The following is a 22400-nucleotide window of genomic DNA, read 5'->3' as shown; positions in this document are numbered from 1 at the left end:
TATTTTTTTTTAGGGCGTCATCTTTGACTCCTCATCCAATAGGCTCATGGTATATCCTAGGTGTCCCGCCTCTATATGGTTACTATGCCTACAACACATTTCTTCCTGATTGAAGGACATATCGGCCAATCGGCTTACAGGTGGGCGGTGGTTTGCGCGCACACTGAAAAGTGCCTGGTGAAATTCTACTATGATCAAAACCTCTCCGGGTGCTTTACTGCATGCATGCTTCTGTCGTCGGACTCCAGGCTGTTGAATGGGCTCAGGATGGAAAATGTACTATAAAGGCTTTCTAGGAAACACGTAGCAGGTAATAATCCGTTATCCAAATGCCGTGTTGTAGAATAGATACGATTCTGAAACTATACGAGGGAATGCAATTAATATACGACCGACTTTGATCGTGGTTGACAGTGTCAATGTTGAATCCAAGCTTGCAGCAGTTGTAGATACCACTGGGGCAGACGTTTGTGTGGCTAGTGATGAATGTGTTACTATATGATTGAAAGAATTAATGTGGACATTAATGAATGACTGTGTGGAAATCAATTAACTACGGAATCAATCAGGCTTAATTTGACTGCATCCTAAATATATCAAACCCAGATATAAGAATGTTTCAAGAAGTAATAATTATGTGTCAATGTGGATTTGCTCTTGTATGCGTTCAAGGCTTTTTAATGTAGGAACTTCTCCCAGGCCAGGACAGAATAGGAATTTTGTCATCAGCTCATCATTTGACACACAGACTGACCCCTATTCAGCAGTTCTTCCTCCTTTCAGATGGTAATGTGTAAGTGACCTTTGGGACCGAAGTAGGTTATAGCTTTCTATGGCTTGACCACAATCTGATCACCAGTGAAGTGAATGTCTAGTTATATTGCAGCATCTCTCTGATACAGTATGTCACTGATGATGAGAGACTTCATCTTGGGTTTCTAGGTTAGTTGTATATCAATGAGCAGCACAGTTGATTGGTTGAATTCTTTATTAACAGTTTGCAACTAGTACAGTCAGTGGTGGTACGATTATACAATGGTGCTAAAAGGATAACACAAAAATCCCTGAGGGCTTATTTCCATTGTGGTCCTGTGTATTTTGTAGTTCTCTTATATGAGTACTTGGTACATTGAGATTCTCCTTTTTAAAATGAGATGGTTACGTAGTTGGCTTAAAGTTAAAATGGGAGTAGCATAGCCCCCACATCAGGCATTCTATAAAGTAATCAGAATATATCTGGTCATGATTTTTAAGTATGGGATATAGCCTAGCTCTGGTCCATAGCATTAAGAGTTAAGGAGAACTCCTTCTAACACTATGGACCAGAGCTAGATCTAGTATATTGCATGCTTTCTAGAATGTGTTGTTAGGCTATTGTGAAATGTTACTATAGCAGATGAATAGATGCAACTAATACTACTTTGAGGCAACTACACTAATTATGTTTTATAAATACTGTATCAATAATAATGGAAAGGATTCGTTTTTTTGGTCCCTATGTCTTGGGAGTAGTCTGGACTTCACCTTTGACTGACTGAATCCAGTACATATCTACATTGATTCCCTTTCTTTAGAGCATCAGTAGATTTTGACTGACTGAATCCAGTACATATCTACATTCCCTTTCTTTAGAGCACCAGTAGATTTTGACAGACTGAATCCAATACATATCTACATTCCCATTCTTCAGAGCACCAGTAGATTTTGACTGACTGAATCCAGTACATATCTACATTCCCTTTCTTTAGAGCACCAGTAGATTTTGACTGACTGAATCCAGTACATATCTACATTCCCTTTCTTTAGAGCACCAGTAGATTTTGACAGACTGAATCCAATATCTACATTCCCATTCTTCAGAGCACCAGTAGATTTTGACTGACTGAATCCAGTACATATCTACATTCCCTTCTTCAGAGCACCAGTAGATTTTGACTGACTGAATCCAGTACATATCTACATTCCCTTTCTTTAGAGCACCAGTAGATTCTTGCTTTGTCTCACTGTGAAGCCAGGTTGTGGGGTTTAGGGAGCTCAGCTCTGCTGTATCTTTTGATATACAAGAAATAATGGTTGCCTGACTTCAGCATGGAGCAGCAAAGCCTGGGCTCTGCTGAGGATTGAGAAACTGAGTCAGGGTGAGTGGGATGGGAGTGAGAAGAAATGGAGGGAAGGGAGGAGGTTTAGCTATCACTTGATGAAGAAATGTGTACCACCCTTGTGAGGAATGAGTTTCTTGGCCATCTTGCTTCAATTTCAAAGGCATGAGCTTGACAAAACACCGTTGGTACTGGCCAGCATGAAAATGAAAGTTCACTTATTAATGTTTGAAGGCTGTTCTCTGTGTATGTGTGTCTTTGAGATTCTCAATATTGGTTTGTGTTGACAGATCAGTGCAACTAGATCATTTCTCCCTCTTATATCTGTGCCTTTTCAGCAATTCTTTTTTATAGTTGAATATCACAGTGAGGGACACACATTATTATTATTTTGTATTACTTTCATGCTTTCTTTCATGACACTGCTGTTTTAGTCTTTGCACTCCATATGGATAGTCTTGTTGTAAATGCATTCGCTTAATTATCTCCCGCCGAAAAGGGAGGAGATCATGGTTTAACTCTCCATACAGGAGATTTGTGACAAATCTCACTGTTTGTTGCAGAAACATGATATATATTTTTCTCCAACAAAATTAATACATATGATCTCGGGAGTCATGGGACAAATGAGCGACAAACAGCCTTTAGTTTTGATATTCCATAGTGTTACTGTTTACCTATAATTGCCTTAGTTCCAATATTAGTGGGAGCCTGGGTGGGGCCTATTTCTTACAAAAAAATATGCCAAATATCATGAACGCAACATCCTGTCAACCCCAACTTGGGATTGCCGGTTGAGGGGCTTCTGTAGAGCGCATTGCCAAAAGCACTCTCACTTCTGCCCATAGGTGTGAAAATATGTGAAACGTGAAAAGTTGAACCAATGTTGTAGAAACACTATTTCCCCCCCGCAGCTTCCTTGGCTCCTGACGACTGCAGCCTACAACTTACACAGCCCTGGGTAGGCCACCCAGTGGTGGAGATATTTGCTCCGCAGTGCACCCCTTTCTAGTCTTTATTCTACACATGTACTGCAAAATCCTGAGTGTTTTAACTTAGTGTAAATCACTCTGGAAAAGTGTCTGTTCTTGCCACAAATGTAAACTTAAACTATAATGTAAATTTAAAGAACCAGCATAACTTGCTCCACTTGCGTACAGTAGGCCCAATTGATTTGGCTTAGTTTGTTTTGACTTTCAGTCAATTTGAGCTAGCTTTTAAATTGAACCCTGGAAAAAAAAACAGGAACACAATTGATACCACAGCTTTTATGGGGATGATTAAAATGTAAATAATACCCTACTTTGAAATGGTTAACCCATTTCAACTTAATAACTGTAACAGTGTCCAATAGGACTTTTCAGGGCATCGGAGTGGAGTTCAGTTCACAGGGATATCATGAGCTTATAGATCTACTATTTTTGAATAGCCAACGTATACATGTTTAAAATGATTGTGTGCTGTATTAACACATTTTGCTGAGGACCCCCTGGACCCCTGGGGGTCCCCGGACCACACTTTGAGAACCTAAACTAGGCTGTACACACCAGGGTGGTGTTCCTCTTTTAAGAGTATGGTGCTCTTTCTCTGGTCCCGGTTGGGGCTCTGTGAGAGACAGCAGGCCAGCTGAGCTGTTAGGAGATTAAGCATTTGCACAGATTTGGACCCTTTGTGGGCCTGTAGAGCTGGCATCTTGCTAAAATTGCTCTAATTATATTGCTGCATAGTAGAAGAGAGAATTGTGTAGATGGATATTTCAATACCAATACATTCTAATTTCTTTTGAGGTGCTCAATGGTTTCTCGGATGCCTGTAAGCTTAATCGGTTACTGCTGTGCTGGGTTTTTTTAATATGTAGACCGTGACAACAGGAATATCTCTGACAACTATCCCATAGTTAATTAGCAAGGCTCGAGCATATTTAGATGCAGAAGAAAGCAAGGGAAGTGCACGGTTATGCTTCATTTGGGTTCAGATAAAGTAGAGTATCATACATCCGTTTAGGTTTTCAGAGAAAGCATTCAAGGGTTGGCCCCCTGCGAATTACTATCTGCTGGGAAAACACTGGCCCAAAAACTGTCTGCTTGCTTGCTGTGCCTCTCAAAGGCACACGCACACACACACATACCTGATGCAATTAGAGCTCCTTTCTACTCCTCCAGTATCCATTGATGGCATCTGTCTCAACTCCCTGAAAGACTGTAATGTGGAGAGAGTGACCGAAAGAAAGAGGTGATGAGGAGAGCAGAAAAGGAAGGGCAAAATGGGCTTCCTACTTTGCATTTAGATTTGAATTCTCTTTGCTGTTGAGTTCAGGCCTCATCAGATGAAACCCGCTGAGCAGCCGGGCTTCGGCCATGTTTAAAAGAGCAAATATGTCAAGGAAGGCACTAACACATTCTCGTGTGTGTGTGTGTGTGTGTGTGTGTGTGTGTGTGTGTGTGTGTGTGTGTGTGTGTGTGTGTGTGTGTGTGTGTGTGTGTGTGTGTGTGTGTGTGTGTGTGTGTGTGTGTGTGTGTGTGTGTGTGTGTGTGTGTGTGTGTGTGTGTGTGTGTGTGTGTGTGTGTGTGTGTGTGTGTGTGTGTTTGAAGTCATATGCATAACTGACACACCTCTCCCAAGTAGGGTCATGGAGAGCACATCTCTCAGCTTGATCTGTGTGCAGATCCTCTTACTATCCTCATTATGCCCCCTGCAGCTCTCCTACAGTCTATGGAATGGTGCTGATGACAAATATGAATTATGAATGGGCAGCCCCTGTAATATAGGCTGCTAGCCCTCTCTCTCTCGTTTGCCAAACAGGGCAGAGCCGAGAGGCAGAGAACACGAGGCAGCAGAAATGTTGGTTAACCTATTAAAGTCAGAACCTAAACATCAACAGAAGATGCTAATCTCTGAAATGCTCATCAATTGTTTTCCATAGATTACTGTGTATAACTTGGAGATATTCATTATGTTGATGATGTGTGGCATCCTGAAAAGAGGTCTTGTTGTGTCCAACTCTTGTATTATCCATGACCCTTGCCCAGGGCGGTGAGTGAGGCTTGGTCAGGATCCCTGCTTACAGCAGATGGAGGCATCCTGGCTAGTTTCACACCGGCATTTTACCCCAGGGCAGCCTGGAGGAGCAGGCCTGCCTTCTTGGCCTGATCCTCGGTCTATTTCTGGGTTATTGGTTCACTTCATGCAGGGGCCATTAAGCATGAGTGATAGGGAGAGGTGGATGATAAAGCTTACTCAAGCGCGGTGCTGGTGAAACAGATCCCCGACGGATGGCGTAACGGTTAGTTTGCTAGGTTGTTTGTTACTTTAGCGGGAGTTTATTAGTCTCAGTGAAACAGAGGTAAAGCTGTTTGTTTTTATTTGCATGTGTAGTCAGGTTATTAAAAGCCAAGGCTGTCCTAAAGAAGCACACAGAAACTTCAATGGGAGGGAAAACAGGTGGGAGAGTTCAGTTCACAGTCTTGGAGGGTCCTCTGCTACCTTTCTAGTCTTACAGTAGACTGCTAAATTCAAAGCTTGGCTATGTAAATAGGTTTACATTTGCAATCAAATGTGTGGTGTGGCAATCAAATGTCTCAAATAAATTGTGAATCGAGTCCTCCGTTTCAACTTAGCTTTGCTCTATGCAAATATGTTCCCAAGCATTTGTATGCTGTTTGTCTTCTTGCCCATTTTTGAATACTAATCTTTTGTCTGTTTACGAACATTAACATGCATTGTGGAAGCCAGGGCTGACATTTGTGCCTACCATGCTCATGCTGTCATGCTGTGTGTTTTTCTCGGCTGTCTCTCACAGCTGCCAATGCCAGGACTGGGGAGTGATGCCCGCCTGGCACATTGTCATAGACTGTACTGGACTGGACTGTATGCTGCCTGCACCCACAAAAGCACATTCAGGCCAAGACAATGGGGAGCTGAGAGAGCTTGGCTTGTTTATTTATCTTTCTCTCTCTCCCTCTCTCACTGTGGCCTGCCTAGTTCTCCTGCTCTGCTGATTTCTCGGTTTTCTTCAGAATCGGCACTGGCTAATTGACCATGACCATATTCACACACAGTGGCTATTTCACTCTTAGTCTTAAGTCCTACCCGGGTACGAATTTTGAGCAAAATGGCCACCGTATGAATGAATATAGTCTGACGAATGGTGTCTCGTCATCAAAGCTGTTTTTGGACATAAAACGTATGTGTTATTCATTCATGACATCAGGATGGAAGTGATTGGCTCCAGGTTGTTACTTCTAGTCTGTTTTTGTTAAAGTACAAAGCTTGGTTGTCCTTGTTGGGTCACAAGCTCTGGGGCTTTCTTTGTTTGATGCTTGGTGGCTGCTGCTGCTGCTGTAGGTGATGGTAGTTGTGAAGCGGATAGAGATCTTTCCCTGCATATAAAAAAGACTGGCTCTCATTGTAAGGTCCATGTAAGGTGTGATGCCAATGGACAGTGTTAAAGGGATGTTTCATGCAGTTCAGTGTTTTCTTCCAGCACTCATCTTGACACTGCTGTTAAAACGATGGCTGCTCCTGGATCTCATGTGTTCGTGTAGCGTAGTTTTTGCTGGTGCAGGGGAAATGAGCATTGACATAAAATGATCACTGCCCTTGCCTTGCCAAATCAGGTTTAGTAGTGAAGGACATACAGGAGTCGTTATGCAGTGCAGTAGATTTGCAAGGCTCTGGCTGTTCTCCAGCCATCTTGTCAAAAATAGGTTGCAGAACTTGTAGCTCAGACTGATGCTATTCATGTTCCAGTCTGAAGAAAGGAACACGTCAACAGTTCCTTCCTTGTTTAAGCTTTCTGGCCTGACTGTGGTCCTTTGCCAGAGAGAGTGGATACGAAGGTTATCTTCCAATCTGTTGGCCTCTGAAAATTTACTTTAAAGTAGTGTTTGGTTTAATCATTGCGGTTGCACCAGGCAGCCACCAGTGCCATTTCATTGTGCAGAATGTGCACTGCCCTGCATTCTTGTCTTGCCCATCTTCCCTGGTTGTTCACCTGTTTTTCAGCACCTCTTTTCTAGCAGAACTGTCGGATGTTTCATTTTTTTCTACCCTTCCTCATAGTCTGCCCATTTACCCCACCGTCTCTCTCTGTCTCTCTCTCTCTTGCTTGCTTTCTGCCTTGCCTTCTGTGCCAGTGACAGATGGGGCTGTTAGCAGCCTGGCAAAGTGTCTGCTGTATATTCCACTCTGGGTTGAGTTATTACACTTTAAACCCACCTCCTCTTCATTGTGTTCTTCAAGACAGAGAAAACCATTCTCTCAGGTTGTCAGTGACGGAAGCAGGAGAAGCCGGAATCACTGCTTGTCTGCCTCACTGCTTGTCTCTCTCTCTCTCTCCCTCTCTCCGTCTCTCATCCCTCACTGACGAGGGGGCGGGCGAGATGAGCAGGTGGAGGTGGCGATGAAGAGGAGGGAATTTCCGCTGAGCTACCCTCTCTTCCTCTCTCTCCCTGGGGCAGAAGCATCTGTCAGTAGAGTTCCCCCCCCCCTTTTCAACAAACCCCTAGCTGCAGAAAAAAACAGGCAAAAAAACAGCAAGTATAAGCTCAATATGGGCGGAGAAGTTGCACCATTTATTTCCTGCCGGATAACAAAAAAGGCCTTGCTCGACAGTTTCTGTGTTCGCGATTAAGAAAGAGAGTCTGTCCCCCCCCCCCCCCCCCCAGTCCTAATTTTCATGGTAGCCATCTGCGTGTTGTCAGGCAGCATTAGGGGTTAAAAGGGCTGATAGTTTGGAATAGTAGTAGGAGACAGAAGTAGGAATGCTTTTTTTTTTTGTGCCACTTTTATGCTTTATTTCCTGTAGGTTAGTGCAGAGAGACAGGAAACCGAGGGCACAGGGAGGAAAGACATGTGGTCGGAACCTGGGTCCTTGCGCTCACAAGCAGCATTGGTCTGTGCAGTGTGCACTAACTGGTTGAGCCACAGGGCACATATGGGACTGTATCTTCACTGATATGGCTGCTGAGCCGGCCTCTCTTGACTGACTCGCTGCCTGTTTGGGCCTGATATGATCACCTCTCTCCCCTAATTTGCAGCAAACCTTCAGACGCCACTGGCCTGTCCGCTTGGCTGTATTTGTCAGTCTCCCTGCATATTATGTGTCTCTGTGACTCGCTCTCTGCCACAAATCAAATTTTTACTGAGTTTCTGTTATTTTCTGTCCCACAAAGTATAAATTAACCATAAGTGAGTGTCTGTCATGGGGTGCTTGTTTGTCATATGCGTTTAAACTGACTTAAAACCTCCCTAATAACTGTAGTATCTGACTGTCTGCCTCCATCTGGATGTCTGTCTGTCTGTCTGCATGTCTCACACCGTCATCAACGGAACAAGGAGGCATCGAGCAGTCATGTAGTGTACAAGGATTTACCCAGAGTCAGAGTGCTCAGTAAAAGGTACCAGAGATTAATTAGATTTTTTATGGAGCCCAGCGGGTAACTCTTTTCCCCCTCCCTTGTTTAAACCTTAAAATAACTCAAGTACCAGCGTGGGATTTAATTGTATTGTTTACTGCTGTTAGAGGTTTCACGTGTAGCCCACCCGCCCAGTGCTTGCTGGGTAAAGTCTCATTTATACTTCGCCACAAATAGCCGATCTGTAAGCTAACAACGCGTCTCATCGCAACACGTGAGCTAGTAGATATGCTATTTTCAGCACGTGACACCATTGTACGACTGTGTGTAAATTAAGCATTAAAGTCCAGGGCCTGCTGATGCTAATGGAGTGAAGCCATCTGATGCAAACTCTCGGTGACAAAATGCATGCAGAGCGTAACCATAATTTGCTCCAGTAATTAATTTTTGAATAGAAACCGACGATGATTTACGATGTGTCTGTACTCACTTCATCTGAGCTTTGTTTGCCTGACAGCAGAGCTCATCTCAGCTGAACGTCTAGTTAAAACCACATGTAAAATGCTGGATGTCAGCTAGTTCTTGCTACTACTGTACATCCCAGCAAGTGACTGGCTTGGCTTCCACGCCTTAGGCCGCACCCGTTTCCATCCGTCTCTGTTTCTGTCCCTCCCTGTAAAAAAAAGAAATATAGGCTATAAAAGGAGCACAGTAAAGTCCCAAATTTCAGTGTGGCACATCAAGTCTACCCAGCTAGAGAAAGTATGTCAAATCCAATATTTGTCTCTTTTCTCAAACTCCATCCCTGTCTGTCTCTATTTTTAGTTGCTCATTGGCCTGCCCTTCTCCCTTCCCCCTCTCTCCCTCTTTAAGTTTTATTTTTTTCTACTAAAAACCAGCTGGTAGATTAGTGGGGATCATTGTCCCTTTGTCCTTGTCCCTACATGGGTACTTTATCATGGCAGAATGTGTTCAGGGATGTGTTCTCTTGGCACCGGCAGCACATGATGGTGGTGTGACCTTTCCAATAAAATCCTCAGTGTTTGTTTAACTGAGAGTTTTATAAAGGGACCCAACTGGACCCATGTGAGGGAACACTGATCATTTTACTGTGTGAAATTGTAATTGAGCTTTAAATGAAAGAAAAAAGCATCTGTCCCCTGCACTGTGCTTCACATACTGTAGGCAACTCTTTTTGTGTTGCTGTTATTGCCTGTGTGCATAAACACTGAGGATTCTGTGTTTACGGGTCCAGTTTTACACTGTCTCAGAGTTATATTACCCGAGTACTATAAGCTCTACATATCTATATATGTATGTGGGTCTAGCCTATTTCGCCCGTTAACTCTCCTCCGAGTCCTCCCTGATCATTTCCTCTCCCCATAGACCTGCAAGCAGAGAGGGTAGTATTTTGTCTGTCCTTCTGTCTATCTATCTCCGTCTCTCCTTCTCTCGCTTTCTTTCTGTTGTGTCCGAGTAGCTCACTCTGCCAAACAGAACGCTGTCCACAGGGGGCCTTTTTGTCCCAGCACTGAGCTAATTAACAAGGTGAGAGGCTGGTGGTGTGTGTGGGTGTGTGTCTCTTTGTGGTATTGTATGTGTGTTTGTGTGTACAGTATGTGTCCTTGTGTGTTTCCTGGCTGCCTAATGCCAGGTCGCCTGGCCCGAGCTCAGTCTGTGCCAGGAGAGGGAAAGGGCTCTTGTCAGCGCACGCACACACGGTCAGTAGAATAATGGATTGCAGGAACCCTCAATGAGAGCTGCCCTGGGGGGGGGGGGGGTGTAGGCTAATGTGGACAAAATCAAATATTACCATATTTTGACCAAATACCTCTAAAAGAAAATACAATACCATATTATTGTCACAGTATCCATATAATGTTCAAAATAGTGAAACTAGCAGATCTGCAACTCAAGCGTGTTGGAAATGTATTGTATAAGTATTAAGTAGGCAGTAGGCAAGGAAACTAGGAAAAGACAACGCTACTTATGCCATATCACTATATTAAGATATCCAAAATCCTATCTAGATTATATCTATTCTCATATCACTCACGATATCGGTATAATATGGATATATTGCCCAGCCCCATGTGTGTCTGCATATTGTGAATAGCTGTCTGTGGAAGCAGAGGATCATGTACATTCTCAACTGAAGCATTATCAACTGCTGCTGCAATATTTTCCCTGTCCTTCAGCCAAATGTAAGCGATATTGGTTTTGGTACTTATTATTGAAACAACCCTTGCAGAGACCAATCACTGACTAAAACACGAGAAGTCAATGTTGCATTTATCTGTCTGTCACACTCACACACTGTTTTGTTCTGAAGAGCTAAACTCTCTTTGTGATTTTCATATTTTTTTAAGTGTTGATATTGTTTTATATCTATAGTTGTAAGGCTGGGATAAATCAGTGGAATGTCGTCACAATTAGGCTATAATAGTTGCGTGTGTGTGAGCTTGTCATTAGTGTCAAAAGTGGCTTTCAGATGCGTCGTGATCTTTTAAACTGAGTGCTGTCCTGAGGTACTGCCACTGTATCAGATCGATGCACACATTTATAATAATACTGAAAGTGAAAGCAAGTATCTTTCATCTCCTTGGCGGTTACAGTACTGTACCTCCTGTTTATTTCTCGCGGTCTCCCTCTCTGTCCCTCATTCGACTCTTTTTGTTGGCTACTCTTTCTCTCTCTCTCTCTCTCTGTACTGCCGCTTCCTCCCAGACTGTCTTTGTGTGGGTGTCCTTGAAGTTGTCAAACATGCCTCTTTTCCTGCCAGGGCTGCTGTTACTTAACTAAAGACTAGCCAAGTGTTGTCTCCTTGACATTACCTTCAGTATCGGTGTATTGTTCCAGACAGGGTTTCTCCCTGCCTGACTGAGTCTCCATCAGAACGTTCCATACTCACTCTGTTTCATCAATCTGTAATATACAGTACGTGATGCTTGCTTGCATATGCATTGTAGGGCAGAGTTATGGTTCCTCCCTCGGCTGAAATTATAAAAAATGTGGGAGTTTGCAGGAGGTTTAGGATCAATACTAGTACCTAAGGGAGAAAAGCTGCTAGCATACACACGCGCCTCCTATACTTTTGTGTTTAGTCGAGTCTTGCTCCGGCTGCAAGTGAGCAGATAAACGGCAACTGTGTCTGTCTCCTCCTGGTTCTAATGCATGTCATTTTCTTCTCTCTCTTTACAGATCACTCACTGTACAGTAAGTCCCTCTGAGTGAAGATGGCCGTCTTTCAGAACAACTTCTGGGTGAGTACGCGTAATGCCTGCCACCGGAAAGCATTTAGTATCGTTTGAGTTTGCACTCTAAGAATTACATTTTCAGTCTCATCCAGAGAGTAGGTGTCTCCTAGTGTCTTGCTCAAGGACGCATTGTCAGGACATGTGGCTTTTAATGGATATAACCCTGTGGTTATTTGATACAGGACAATAATAACAATAAAAAAAGTCACATCACACGTTAACGTTGGAGGCCGGGATACATGCCTGTAATGATGACTGTCTTTATACAAGCTTATTCTTCCAGCTGTCAAGGACATATTTTATTGCCCATTCAGCACAACATTGAGTAAGAATAATGAGTCGCAGAGCTTTGAGAGTTCCACAGTATTCTCACACTCAGGGGTGCATGCTGCTGTTCCAGGTACCCACGCAAGCTTCCGGCTTTCTCCCACCTCTGAAATGTAGAACTTTAGTAGAAATTTAAAAACACAAATGTTGGATCAATAAATGTAATTTAATTTACAGTATATTTTAAGATGCAACCTTTCAGTGTGGGAGGCGGTGCTTACTGCTTGAAGTGAAAAGTGGAGACATTTTTACACACACACACACACACACACACACACACACACACACACACACACACACACACACACACACACACACACACACACACACACACACACACACACACACACACACACACACACACACACACACACAGAGAGAGTGTGAGGTGGAGTGACTATACCAGGCCATGTCTCTGTCAGCTGGTCCCAAGACAACTTCTCCTGTCTCTCTCTTGCATGCATGGCTTTGCTGTCTTTCGTTTTACTTGCTTTGTCCATAACACCCTTTTCTCCCTTCCTCCCCATCTTGTACACCTGGTGAAGCTATTTCAGGTGTGTCCTACTTCTACATTGCCCCTTCAGTGAAATATTGGGACAAAAAAGTATATAGAGACCAAAATGTGAACCCTTTTATGAGGGATAAAGCTTAGTAGATTCTGATTAGATTGAGTATACATAAAAACTATGCTTCTGAGCTAGAGGTATACAAGGGATAAGAATATCGGTTGTTACTCATTGTCTACTACTGTCTACTTCTTCTCACCCTGTTTATGTGTGTTCATGTATTAATATGCTTTACACCTGTGTAGTCTTATGTGTGGCTCTAGTGTTGTCCTTGTCCCAACAACGTAGTGTAATGTTTATTACAGCCTTATTACTGTGCCGTCAGTCATCCATAAATTGTGCCAGCCTTTGTGTCCTGGGTAGAATTGCAAACAGGCACATTGGCCGACTGGGACAGAGGGGGAGATGCAGCTTGGCAATGAAAAGTGGAAAGGATCAAGCTTTCAAACAGGCAGAAATGCCGGCAACAGATGAGCAAAGGAGGCAGATAGAGAGACAAGTGGAGAGGGCATAGACTGGAGGGAGGAAAAGACGTTTCGGTTCCATGTTAGATGTTATGCTTTGCCTTCATGTTCGGCTCTTACTTTTATTTATTTATATATATATATATATATATGACAAGGCAAATGGGTCTAACTCTTTGAGGTTTTGAGATGTGTGAACTGTGAATACAGATGTATGTGTTTGTTATTTTATTATATGTATCTTAGGAAATGTATCTTGCTTGCCAACTTGCTCCCTGACACCAACAGCTGTGCGATCATAAATCAGACTTCGAGTTAATGAGTCAATACATGCCACCTGGGAACAGGTCGCACACAGGCTGATCTTATTCCTTGGATCAGGCACATTCCAAATGAGCACCTGCTCACAAAGCCTTTCCATGCAGTGTGTGCTGTCTATTTCCATCAGGAGCATGAGAGATCTGCTGCTTACAGCACAGAGGGGGTACACCTGTTTGCTCTAATTAATACATCCTTAGTAAATTAGGAACTTGTGTGTCGCTGTCGAATTTCCTTCACTGTATGATTTGCCGATTGTTGAATCTCCCCACAAGGTACAATAAACTCAACGACCTCTAGTTTGAGTGCAGTAGACTGGCACACTTGGCCGATAACTATACAGCACAGTGTTTTCACTGCGTTCCACACCGGCACTAAGGAAATATCCCATCAATGCCAAGATTCCCAAGTGTTATGTGCTGCTGAAAACCATTAATGTTTACTGTCCTCAATCTACTGTAGCTGTCCTCAATCTACTGTAGCTTGACATCAAGATGTTTTTTAACTCATTCACTGCCACAATTATTGCTGGCCGCGTTTGCCCACTGCCAGAGATTTTTCATCGGAAAAAAAAAAGTACTCAGGAGCCAAGATACAGAATTTTTAAGTTAACAAGGAAGTGGATGGGAGTCTAGATCTTCGAAAAATCATATCTCCTTGGTCTTTGGGTCAAATTTGGGAAAAAAAATAAAATAAATTACGTTTTCTACGTCAGTGGCAGGATTGGTAAACGGGAATAATTACGTCAGTGGCAGTGAATGAGTTAATGATTATTTTATATTATTTATGTTAGGGGGCGGCCATAACATAATGTGGTTGCCACAGCTGAATGAGTAGAGTCCTTCTGGGAATCAGAAGATCCCTGATTCGACCCACGGATTGCCCCCTGAGCGCTCAGTCTATGTGTTGAAGTGTTCCTGAGCAAGACGCTTGACCCCGTTCTGCTCTCCGGGCGTTTTAATAGTGCCCACTGCTCCTAATAGTAAGGATGGGTAAATGGCATGCAGAGGAGGACACATAGAATGTGTAAATGTACAACGAAATGTACAAGTACCTCAAAGGAGCAATATGACATGAAAGGGTGTGCTTTACCATCATTACTGGCACTTCAGTGACGCTTGCAGAACTCAGCACAAGTGCCTCTTACCTGACCGCATCACTGTTGTGCCAATACTGACGGTAAAGCACACCATTGAGTGTTATAGTGTGATTATACAACAGTTACCGTCAAAATAAACAATATAATTAAAATGTATTCATATTGTCGGGCAATTCACTCTCAAAATAACAACCTTTTTGCAAGTGTCATCTCTGTTTCCCTGGAAATACATGGGGTCTGACAGAGACAATACTGTAACTAGTCCCTGTTTACTCAGCCTTTCCAGACCCATTGAGATGGCTCTGTGCCAGCCAACTTGAGCTAATGAGCTAAATCTGACATTGAGACTTCCCAAACTGAATCAGTGCCACACAGAAACAAATCTTCACTACTTAGTTCAATCTTGTTGTAACGAAGACTACTTCTGCAAACTTAAAATTAAATTTTAAACTGCTAGTGCCAGCCTAGCGTTTTCACCAGCACAGCTAGATGTCAGAGTGGGAGGTGCTTCTAGTACACAGTCAATCCACTCAGGATTTTACAGTTTTAACATCATGGCTGAAGAGCGGTGGAGTAATATTTATAGTGTGATTGACTAGTTGTGCTGTCATACTCCGCACAGCAGAGAAACTATTTTGAGCAATCGGATTGCTTAGTCGGAACTACCTGTTTAGTTGTGGCAGAGAAATTCAGTTCATACAGATGCAGAGTGTGCATGTACACAATGGGCTAATGACAGTAGTTTTGGTCAGGCTCCAGGTAATTTGCGTCTCAATTAAATATCGAATCTCACTTCCTCATACAGGTTCTGGAATGTTAGTGTCAAGCTCTGCCAGAAACACTAGCCATTTGCCATGGGCATTGTTTTGGCTGATTAATTGGTAGAAAAACGTTACTTCTTTAAAAAAATCTGGGGCGGCAGTGGCTCAAGAGATAAGAGCGGCTGCTTGGGAATTGGAAGGTTCCCGGTGTGATCCCGACTTCATGTCGAAATGTCCTTGAGTATGTAGTAAGACAAAAAGAACAAAAAAGTATATAGAGACTAAAATGTGAACCCTTTATGAGGGAACATGATGTTCTGTACAGCACTTTGGTCAAAGAGAGTTGTTTTTAAATGTGCCTTATAACAGAGCACACACACACACACACACACATACACGCATAGTACTGTAGCCTCTGGCTACCCCAATGACGACAGTGTTGCTAGTCACCCGTCACCTTGGTTCATGAAGCTGTCTCTCTGTGGTGTGCTCTACGAGAACCGTAAACACACAGAGCTGTCCTTCATAGGGTTATAGCCTGTATCTATCTCCTCTCCCTTTGTCTTTCACTCTCTCTTTGTACCTTATTTTCTTTGCTCTCCCCATCTCTCCTTCCTCATCTTTCCTTCACCTGCTCGTTTTCACTGCTTTATGCATCTCAAAAGACATGTCCTTCCTCCAGTCTTTGGTCCTTTCTCATTCCATCCTTGTGGATCTGTTCCGTGCCCAGCTAGATTAGATTAATAGCTCTGTGTGCATAGAGGCTCACTGTCCTGCTAGATAAAGGGACGTTTCTGAGTATTTGCCTTCAGGTTTGCAATAGCAGATGCAAATCCATAGTTGATTGGGCAATAAAAGTATGTTTGTGTGTCTGACGTATGTGTACGTACCTGCACGTACATACAGTACATCTACCCATGAATGCATGTCTGTGTTTCAGCATTCTGTGTGTGTGTGTGTTAGCTGCTGACTGTGCTGCAGCATTGTGCTGGTGTGTGTGTGTGTGTGTGTGTGTGTCATGAGCTGGTCCTGTGCTCTGACTGCACCGCTTCACCGCATCACCGTAGCCTCACGTGATGACCGCTGTCATCACTCGAGGGCTAACAGGGCCTTGGCTAATGGCTCTGGCCTGAAGGGGAGCCAAACTGTGTGTGTGCGTGCGTGTGTGCTTGCGCGAGAGAGACAGTGAGTGTTTTGCAGTCGCAGTTCTATGACAGGGTACTGTTTGAGTGTATTTGTGTAGTTGAAGCATGATCCCACGTGCACACATGGTATCCTTTGTATGCACGTTTGTGTGACAGGGAGTTCTCACAAATGATTATTGATGACCTCCACGAGCCATATAAGACGTCCAAAACACATCAACACAAGTTATGCTGAATAAATCTTCTTTTCGGGTTTTTATTAATTTTTTTACTTTAAGATTAGCCTAAACAGTAGAACACCATAATCAGTGTTGGGCTGTAATGATGCTAGGCTATGTTGGCCACTACTCTTAAAGGAGAATTTTGGACTAAAGTTTTCTTACCTTTTCTATGACGTTATGATATCTTAGGATGAATGGTACAGTAGAAAAATTTCATAACTCCACCCCTGAGCCGCCACAGCTTAAAAGGTGCGCGGATAGGCCTTAGGTTAGATCACATATTTTAATAGCTTTTTTTGTAATTTTTTTTGATGAGATCTGACGTTCATAGTGACAGAACACTGTCCCAAAAAAAAAAAAAACAGAAGTCTCGCTAGACGAGATTGAAATCTCGAGATTTCAATCTCGTCTAGCGAGACTTCTGTTTTTTTTTTTGTTTTTTTTTTGGTTGTATAGTGTTCAGTCACTATGAACGTCAGATCTCATAAAAAAAAATTACAAAAAAAGCTATTAAAATATGTGATCTAACCTAAGGCCTATCCGCGCACCTTTTAAGCTGTGGCGGCTCAGGGGTGGAGTTATGACATTTTTCTACTGTACCATTCATCCTAAGATATCATAACGTCATAGAAAAGGTAAGAAAACTTTAGTCCAAAATTCCCCTTTAACACATGAAAGGACTGTCCCATTTAGCTAAACCCAGTCAGTCAGCAGAAAAACTTCAGTGAGTCAGCTAAACGCCCTCTCGTGTCGCTGCCTGGTTTGTTGACAGGCTAATGGATTGCTTGGCTGACTAACGTAATTCTAGTGCGTTATGTAGGAATGCATTAAAAGATTTTCAATGAGAAAAGAGATTGAATTGCCATTATCCAGTCCATCCAGTCGTGGTAATAGAATCGCCATTAAAGACACATTAACAAATACATTCTCTCACCGTGAGGAAAGAATACAAAAAGGCCCTGATTAATGAAAGAAAACCTTTATTATATTACTTACAAGCTGATAATGCTGATCGAGCTCTGGTCTGACGTCACACCCCCCCCCCCCCCTCTCTCTGTCTCTCTCTCGCGCTGATTGAGCTTTGGTCCGATGACAGAAACCGTGTCTGTCTGTTTGTTCTGGGCATAAGTCAGGGACATTCAGCCTTCCTTGGCACCAAAAACGATTATCTCAGATTTGTATTCATTTAGTTATTGATTTCAATGCACAGACTCAGCAAATCTATCATGGGAACATTGTAAGTTGGTGAAAGACCTATAGTAAGGTTCAATAGAAGATACCCGAGGTTTGAACTTAAGGGAAGTTGGAACCCCACATGTCTTGGTGTTTCACACGGATGGATAGTTGCCAGTGGAAACAAAATATTCCGATAGGAGGATAAGTTAAAACCATGCCAGAAGATCGAGTCAACCTGCTCTCTTCTATTCTGCCCTGTTCTGCAGCAGTAAGGTTTCATATGACTGCCTGCCTGCCTGTGTTCCTGCATCACAGCACAAGAATGTCCTCAGTCACCGGACCCCCTTAAACTGTCAAACTGATGTTAGGCAGTCAGTCACTGAGTCAGGTGTCCATAATGACGAGTCAATCTGTTTGCATCAGACACAGATTCAGACTGAGCCAGAGCCAAACCGAGTAGTGCATTTCTTGTTAAACGTTCTAGCAGTAGAGCAGCAATCTAAAAGAAGCGGCAGAATTGGCCCTAGGAAACTGCAGTGCAGAGGCTGAAGACTATGGGCAGAGGTCTCCACAGACGCTAAGAAGTGTTATGACCCCTCTGACCATCCCTCTCTTCCTGGCCTTTAGCCAGTTAACCACTTAAACACTACAGTACTTAGTTGATCGGGGTCCCCTAGGGCTCTATACCAGCTCTGCTCCTATTTGCCCTCTTTCATTTGATTTTATTGTCCCCTTGGGGAAACATGTCCTCTGCATTTAAACTGTCCTAAGGATTAGTGAGCAGCCACCATGCAGCACTCAGGGATTTAATTTGATTGTTTCGATGCTTTGTGAGCTTGCAGATCAGCTATTTTTGCCGAATGTTCGCAGGTGTTATATGGTTAAGGCAGACATGCAGAGGCAGTGTGAATCAGACGGGTCCTTTGTTTATTCTAGTGGGCGGCATGTGAAGCTGGCCCTTTATGCCCGGTGGAGGGCGGGGGTATGTCTAATTAGAACCAAGTGAGAGCAGTTACTGGACCTGACGTGTGTGTGTGTGTGTGTGTGTGTGTGTGTGTGTGTGTGTGTGTGTGTGTGTGTGTGTGTGTGTGTGTGTGTGTGTGTGTGTGTGTGTGTGTGTGTGTGTGTGTGTGTGTGTGTGTGTGTGTGTGTGTGTGTGTGTGTGTGTGTGTGTGTGTGTGTGTGTGTGTGTGTGTGTGTGTGTGTGTGTGTGTGTGTGTGTGTGTGTGTGTGTGTGTGTGTGTGTTAAAAGGAGTTGTGTGTGAAAAGGAGTTGGACTGTGTGTGTGTTAAAAGGAGTTGTGTGTGTTGAGCTGTGTGTGTTGTCATCTTTGGGCTGATGCTGTAGCAAAACGCTCAGCCTGCAGACTTACTGTGTTGCAAGAAAAGATATTGTGAAAAGTTTTTAAAACAGTTTTTAATATCATGTGATCTTACTCCTATTCTTAGAGGCTTGATGTGTATGAGTCCAGTGCTCAACCTCACATGTTTCACAATGGTGGCGTTAACATACCTGTATGTGAATACTAGGCTTTGTCTGTAGGCAAATCCAATGTCTTTCTCAAATATAATCTTCAGGACTGACTGTCAGCACTGTGTTAAGTTATCTAATCAGATTTCTGTATTGAGACATCGTCGACCTATCTGCATTGGTTGCTGATCTACAAGCTCACGTGTCCTGGTATGAAGCGTTGTGAGCTTGTACTGTCGCTCTGCTATGTTCGGGGAGCGACGACGTCATTATGACGACGAATAAATCAGGCGTCAGTGTCCAATTGTCCAGACTATGACACATCAAATCTGATTAGCAGCAAAAATCTGAGTTTTTTTTGCTGTTCAGACTTGATAAAACCAATCTGGATGGGGCAAAATTCTGATTTGGGCTGGCAGTCTGAACATAGCCCTAGTGTTGTGCATTCCGTTGAATTGCCTTGTGACCGATCACCAGACAGTGATCCTAGATCAGCACGCCTGTTCTTTGAGTCCCTAATCATGCTGACCCCCGCCACCACCATTATTTTGACCGATTGGATGTGGGGATGAATGGGATCCTGTCCTCTATTGTTAAACTTCTTCCCCCATGCTGACTATAGATTTTCAGGGAGAGAAACGGGCAAAACGACAAGTCCCCTGCCCCTCACCATCCTCCCCTTGATAGAGTTGGAACAAATTCGCCCTGCAGCTGTGTGAAGTGCTCAGAGCCGTCAGGAGAAAAGTTGTCAGAAATCCCCCCACGCAGATTTTACACACGCCCCTCATTCCTGTCCTCTCCTTTCTCCCCTCATTGTCATGATAATGTGCTTCTTCGTGCATGACCAAAGCGGTCATCTTAATTGATGAAAAAAGAGAGCGAGAGCACACTTGCAGAGGAGAGAGAGATGGGATCAGGGAGGGAGGGGGAGGATGCCTAGATCAGTCATGAAGCATTCTCTCAGGCACCGAGAGGCCTGAGGAGTAAGTTATGGAGTGCTTTGAGAAGAGACTCTGCAGGCTTCTTGTTCTCATGAGTAGAGCTAGCTGGTAGATTGATTTGTCATGCCCCAAAAAGTTCTTTGAGCATCATGCACAGAGCCTCTCACCAATGTAAAATACACATAATAGTCGTGCACATTCAATCACAGTTTGCCGTGACCTTCACCTTAGTAGCCAATGCCATCATAAGTTCTTCACACTTGGAACCCTAGAACTGCCATGGTGAGGTTCTTGATTGATTGATTGAATACTTTATTGACGATTTGTAATGGTACAGGCAGTACAACAAGTTCAAAACACGCTAAATGGACCCAGAAGCTTGTTTCCATTATTGTGGTCCATTAAATATTCAACACTCAACACTCAAACAGCTGGACAAAACGACAGTGCAACAAAAACAACTACACAACAATATCGAAACTCAATATATACATATATATAAATTCATGTTAGGAGCTGTATGTGAGCAGTGACTCTGCTTTTTTGTCTCCATCCCATAATACAACCCCTGAGGGGGAAGCAACAAAGTAGTCATAAATCCATAAAATGGAGCCATAAATCTAGGTGCATCTTTTTGAGTTGGCGTTCCTTTATGGTTGATGAGGTGACTGTAGATCAATGCCAGATGTTCCCTGCATGTGTCAATTGAAAGTAGTGCTTTTCTTCTGCTGAAATTAAAAGGTGTTCTTGATGGTAAGCAATTTTAGCTGGAAACATTATTTGAGATGTAATGGCAATATCCACAATGCACAAATAGTTTCTGAGAAATTGTTGCCTCATAATTAATGTAATGTCCATTGCAAGTTATTGGGATGTAAATTGCCCAACTCATATACTGTATTTGCTTTTAATAAATATTCAAGGCCTATCACAATTATTTGTATCGAGCTGTGAGCAAAACTGTACTGAACTGAACTTAGAATAATATGTTAACTTTGGCAACTGATAAGCCGTATTTGCATACAGCCTATAGACGGGCCTACTGAGCATATTGCACAGGTGTAATGTCAACCGAGGAGGGGTGTGTGTGTGCATGTGGGCCTTAGCAGCTCACCTTTCTACGACCAGGGTAGGGTTTCAACAAGAGCCAAGTTGCAGAGGAGAGAATGAGACAATGGCCATAGAAGATAATAGAAACTCAAGGAGAAGCCAGCCTATCACCAAAACCAACAGTCTTATTTCAAGCCAGTTTATACTGCTGAATTAAGAAGTCACAATATTAATCACATAAACCGTAGCGGCCCTATTCTGGGCATTCTGCGAAAATACAGGCTCAAACACATTTCAACACAACGAATTCTTTTGTAGATCTTTTTGTAGAGGGATATTTGATGTAGAGGGAAAAGAGGGGACCAACAATAGACCACTGGGGAACCCCAGTCAAAGTAGTATATGGGGCTGGTTAATACAGATTTTTGCTTTGTAAAACGTGTTTTTGCTTTGTAAAACAAGCACAACGAGTGTCCTGCTTTCATCACATTTACATGACATTATTTCTTGAAGCGAATTCTTCCATTTTGAAACGCATTATCAAGTCATCTGCCAGTACAGAGAGATAAGATGATTTCAAATGGCCTACAGTACCTTGAAACAACACTAGCGTTGCATAGAAGCTCAAACGAAAAAAATAAATAAATTCGCCATAGCTTTTCTTAAAGGGATACTTCACTTTCACATAAAATAAACATTAAAAATATATATAAAAAAAAAATGAAAGAAGTTATGGCAAAATAAAGGCCCCCTCACACATTAGTAGGACACTCTAATGCGTGAGGGGGCCATGAATTTTCCATAACTTTTTTCATTTATTTTTTATATATTTTTTAAATGTTTCCCCGGCCCTAAAGTGAAGTATCCCTTTAAGTTTGTCTCGCTGTCTGTGAGGTGAAAGTCCCAATCCCCAGAAAATGACATGCTGCTATGTTGATGTTGTCAGCTATGAGGCTATAGGGTTCTGTTTTGTAAGGTCATGCATGAATGAGCCTACATGTCAACAGCCTGTCTGAGACTTCCGCTGCTGACACACACACACACACACACACACACACACACACACACACACACACACACACACACACACGCGCATACACCTCAAAACAGCTACTGCTTCTTTGCATGCATGTAGGGAGGGAGTTCTGTG

The 22400-nt window shown here is 43.0% G+C and overlaps 1 protein-coding gene across 2 annotated transcripts in view; it reads left to right on the top strand.

The window, feature by feature from the left end:
- Window positions 1-205: 205 nt before the first annotated feature.
- fcho1 (FCH and mu domain containing endocytic adaptor 1) overlaps window positions 206-22400 on the top strand; it is a 56947-nt gene continuing 34752 nt past the window's right edge. For both annotated transcript variants that reach the window (XM_080431706.1, XM_080431707.1), the window contains exons 1-2: window positions 206-310; window positions 11657-11718. In XM_080431706.1, coding sequence (XP_080287832.1) covers window positions 11692-11718 — 27 coding nt within the window. In that variant the 5' untranslated portion in view covers window positions 206-310; window positions 11657-11691. The remainder of the gene's footprint in view (window positions 311-11656; window positions 11719-22400) is intronic.

Source organism: Gymnoscopelus braueri (assembly GCF_963280865.1).
Source record: "Gymnoscopelus braueri genome assembly, chromosome: 6".
Taxonomy (NCBI): domain Eukaryota; kingdom Metazoa; phylum Chordata; class Actinopteri; order Myctophiformes; family Myctophidae; genus Gymnoscopelus; species Gymnoscopelus braueri.
The sequence above is the reverse complement of the archived record's forward strand: the minus strand, read 5'-3'. Positions and strand labels throughout refer to the sequence as shown.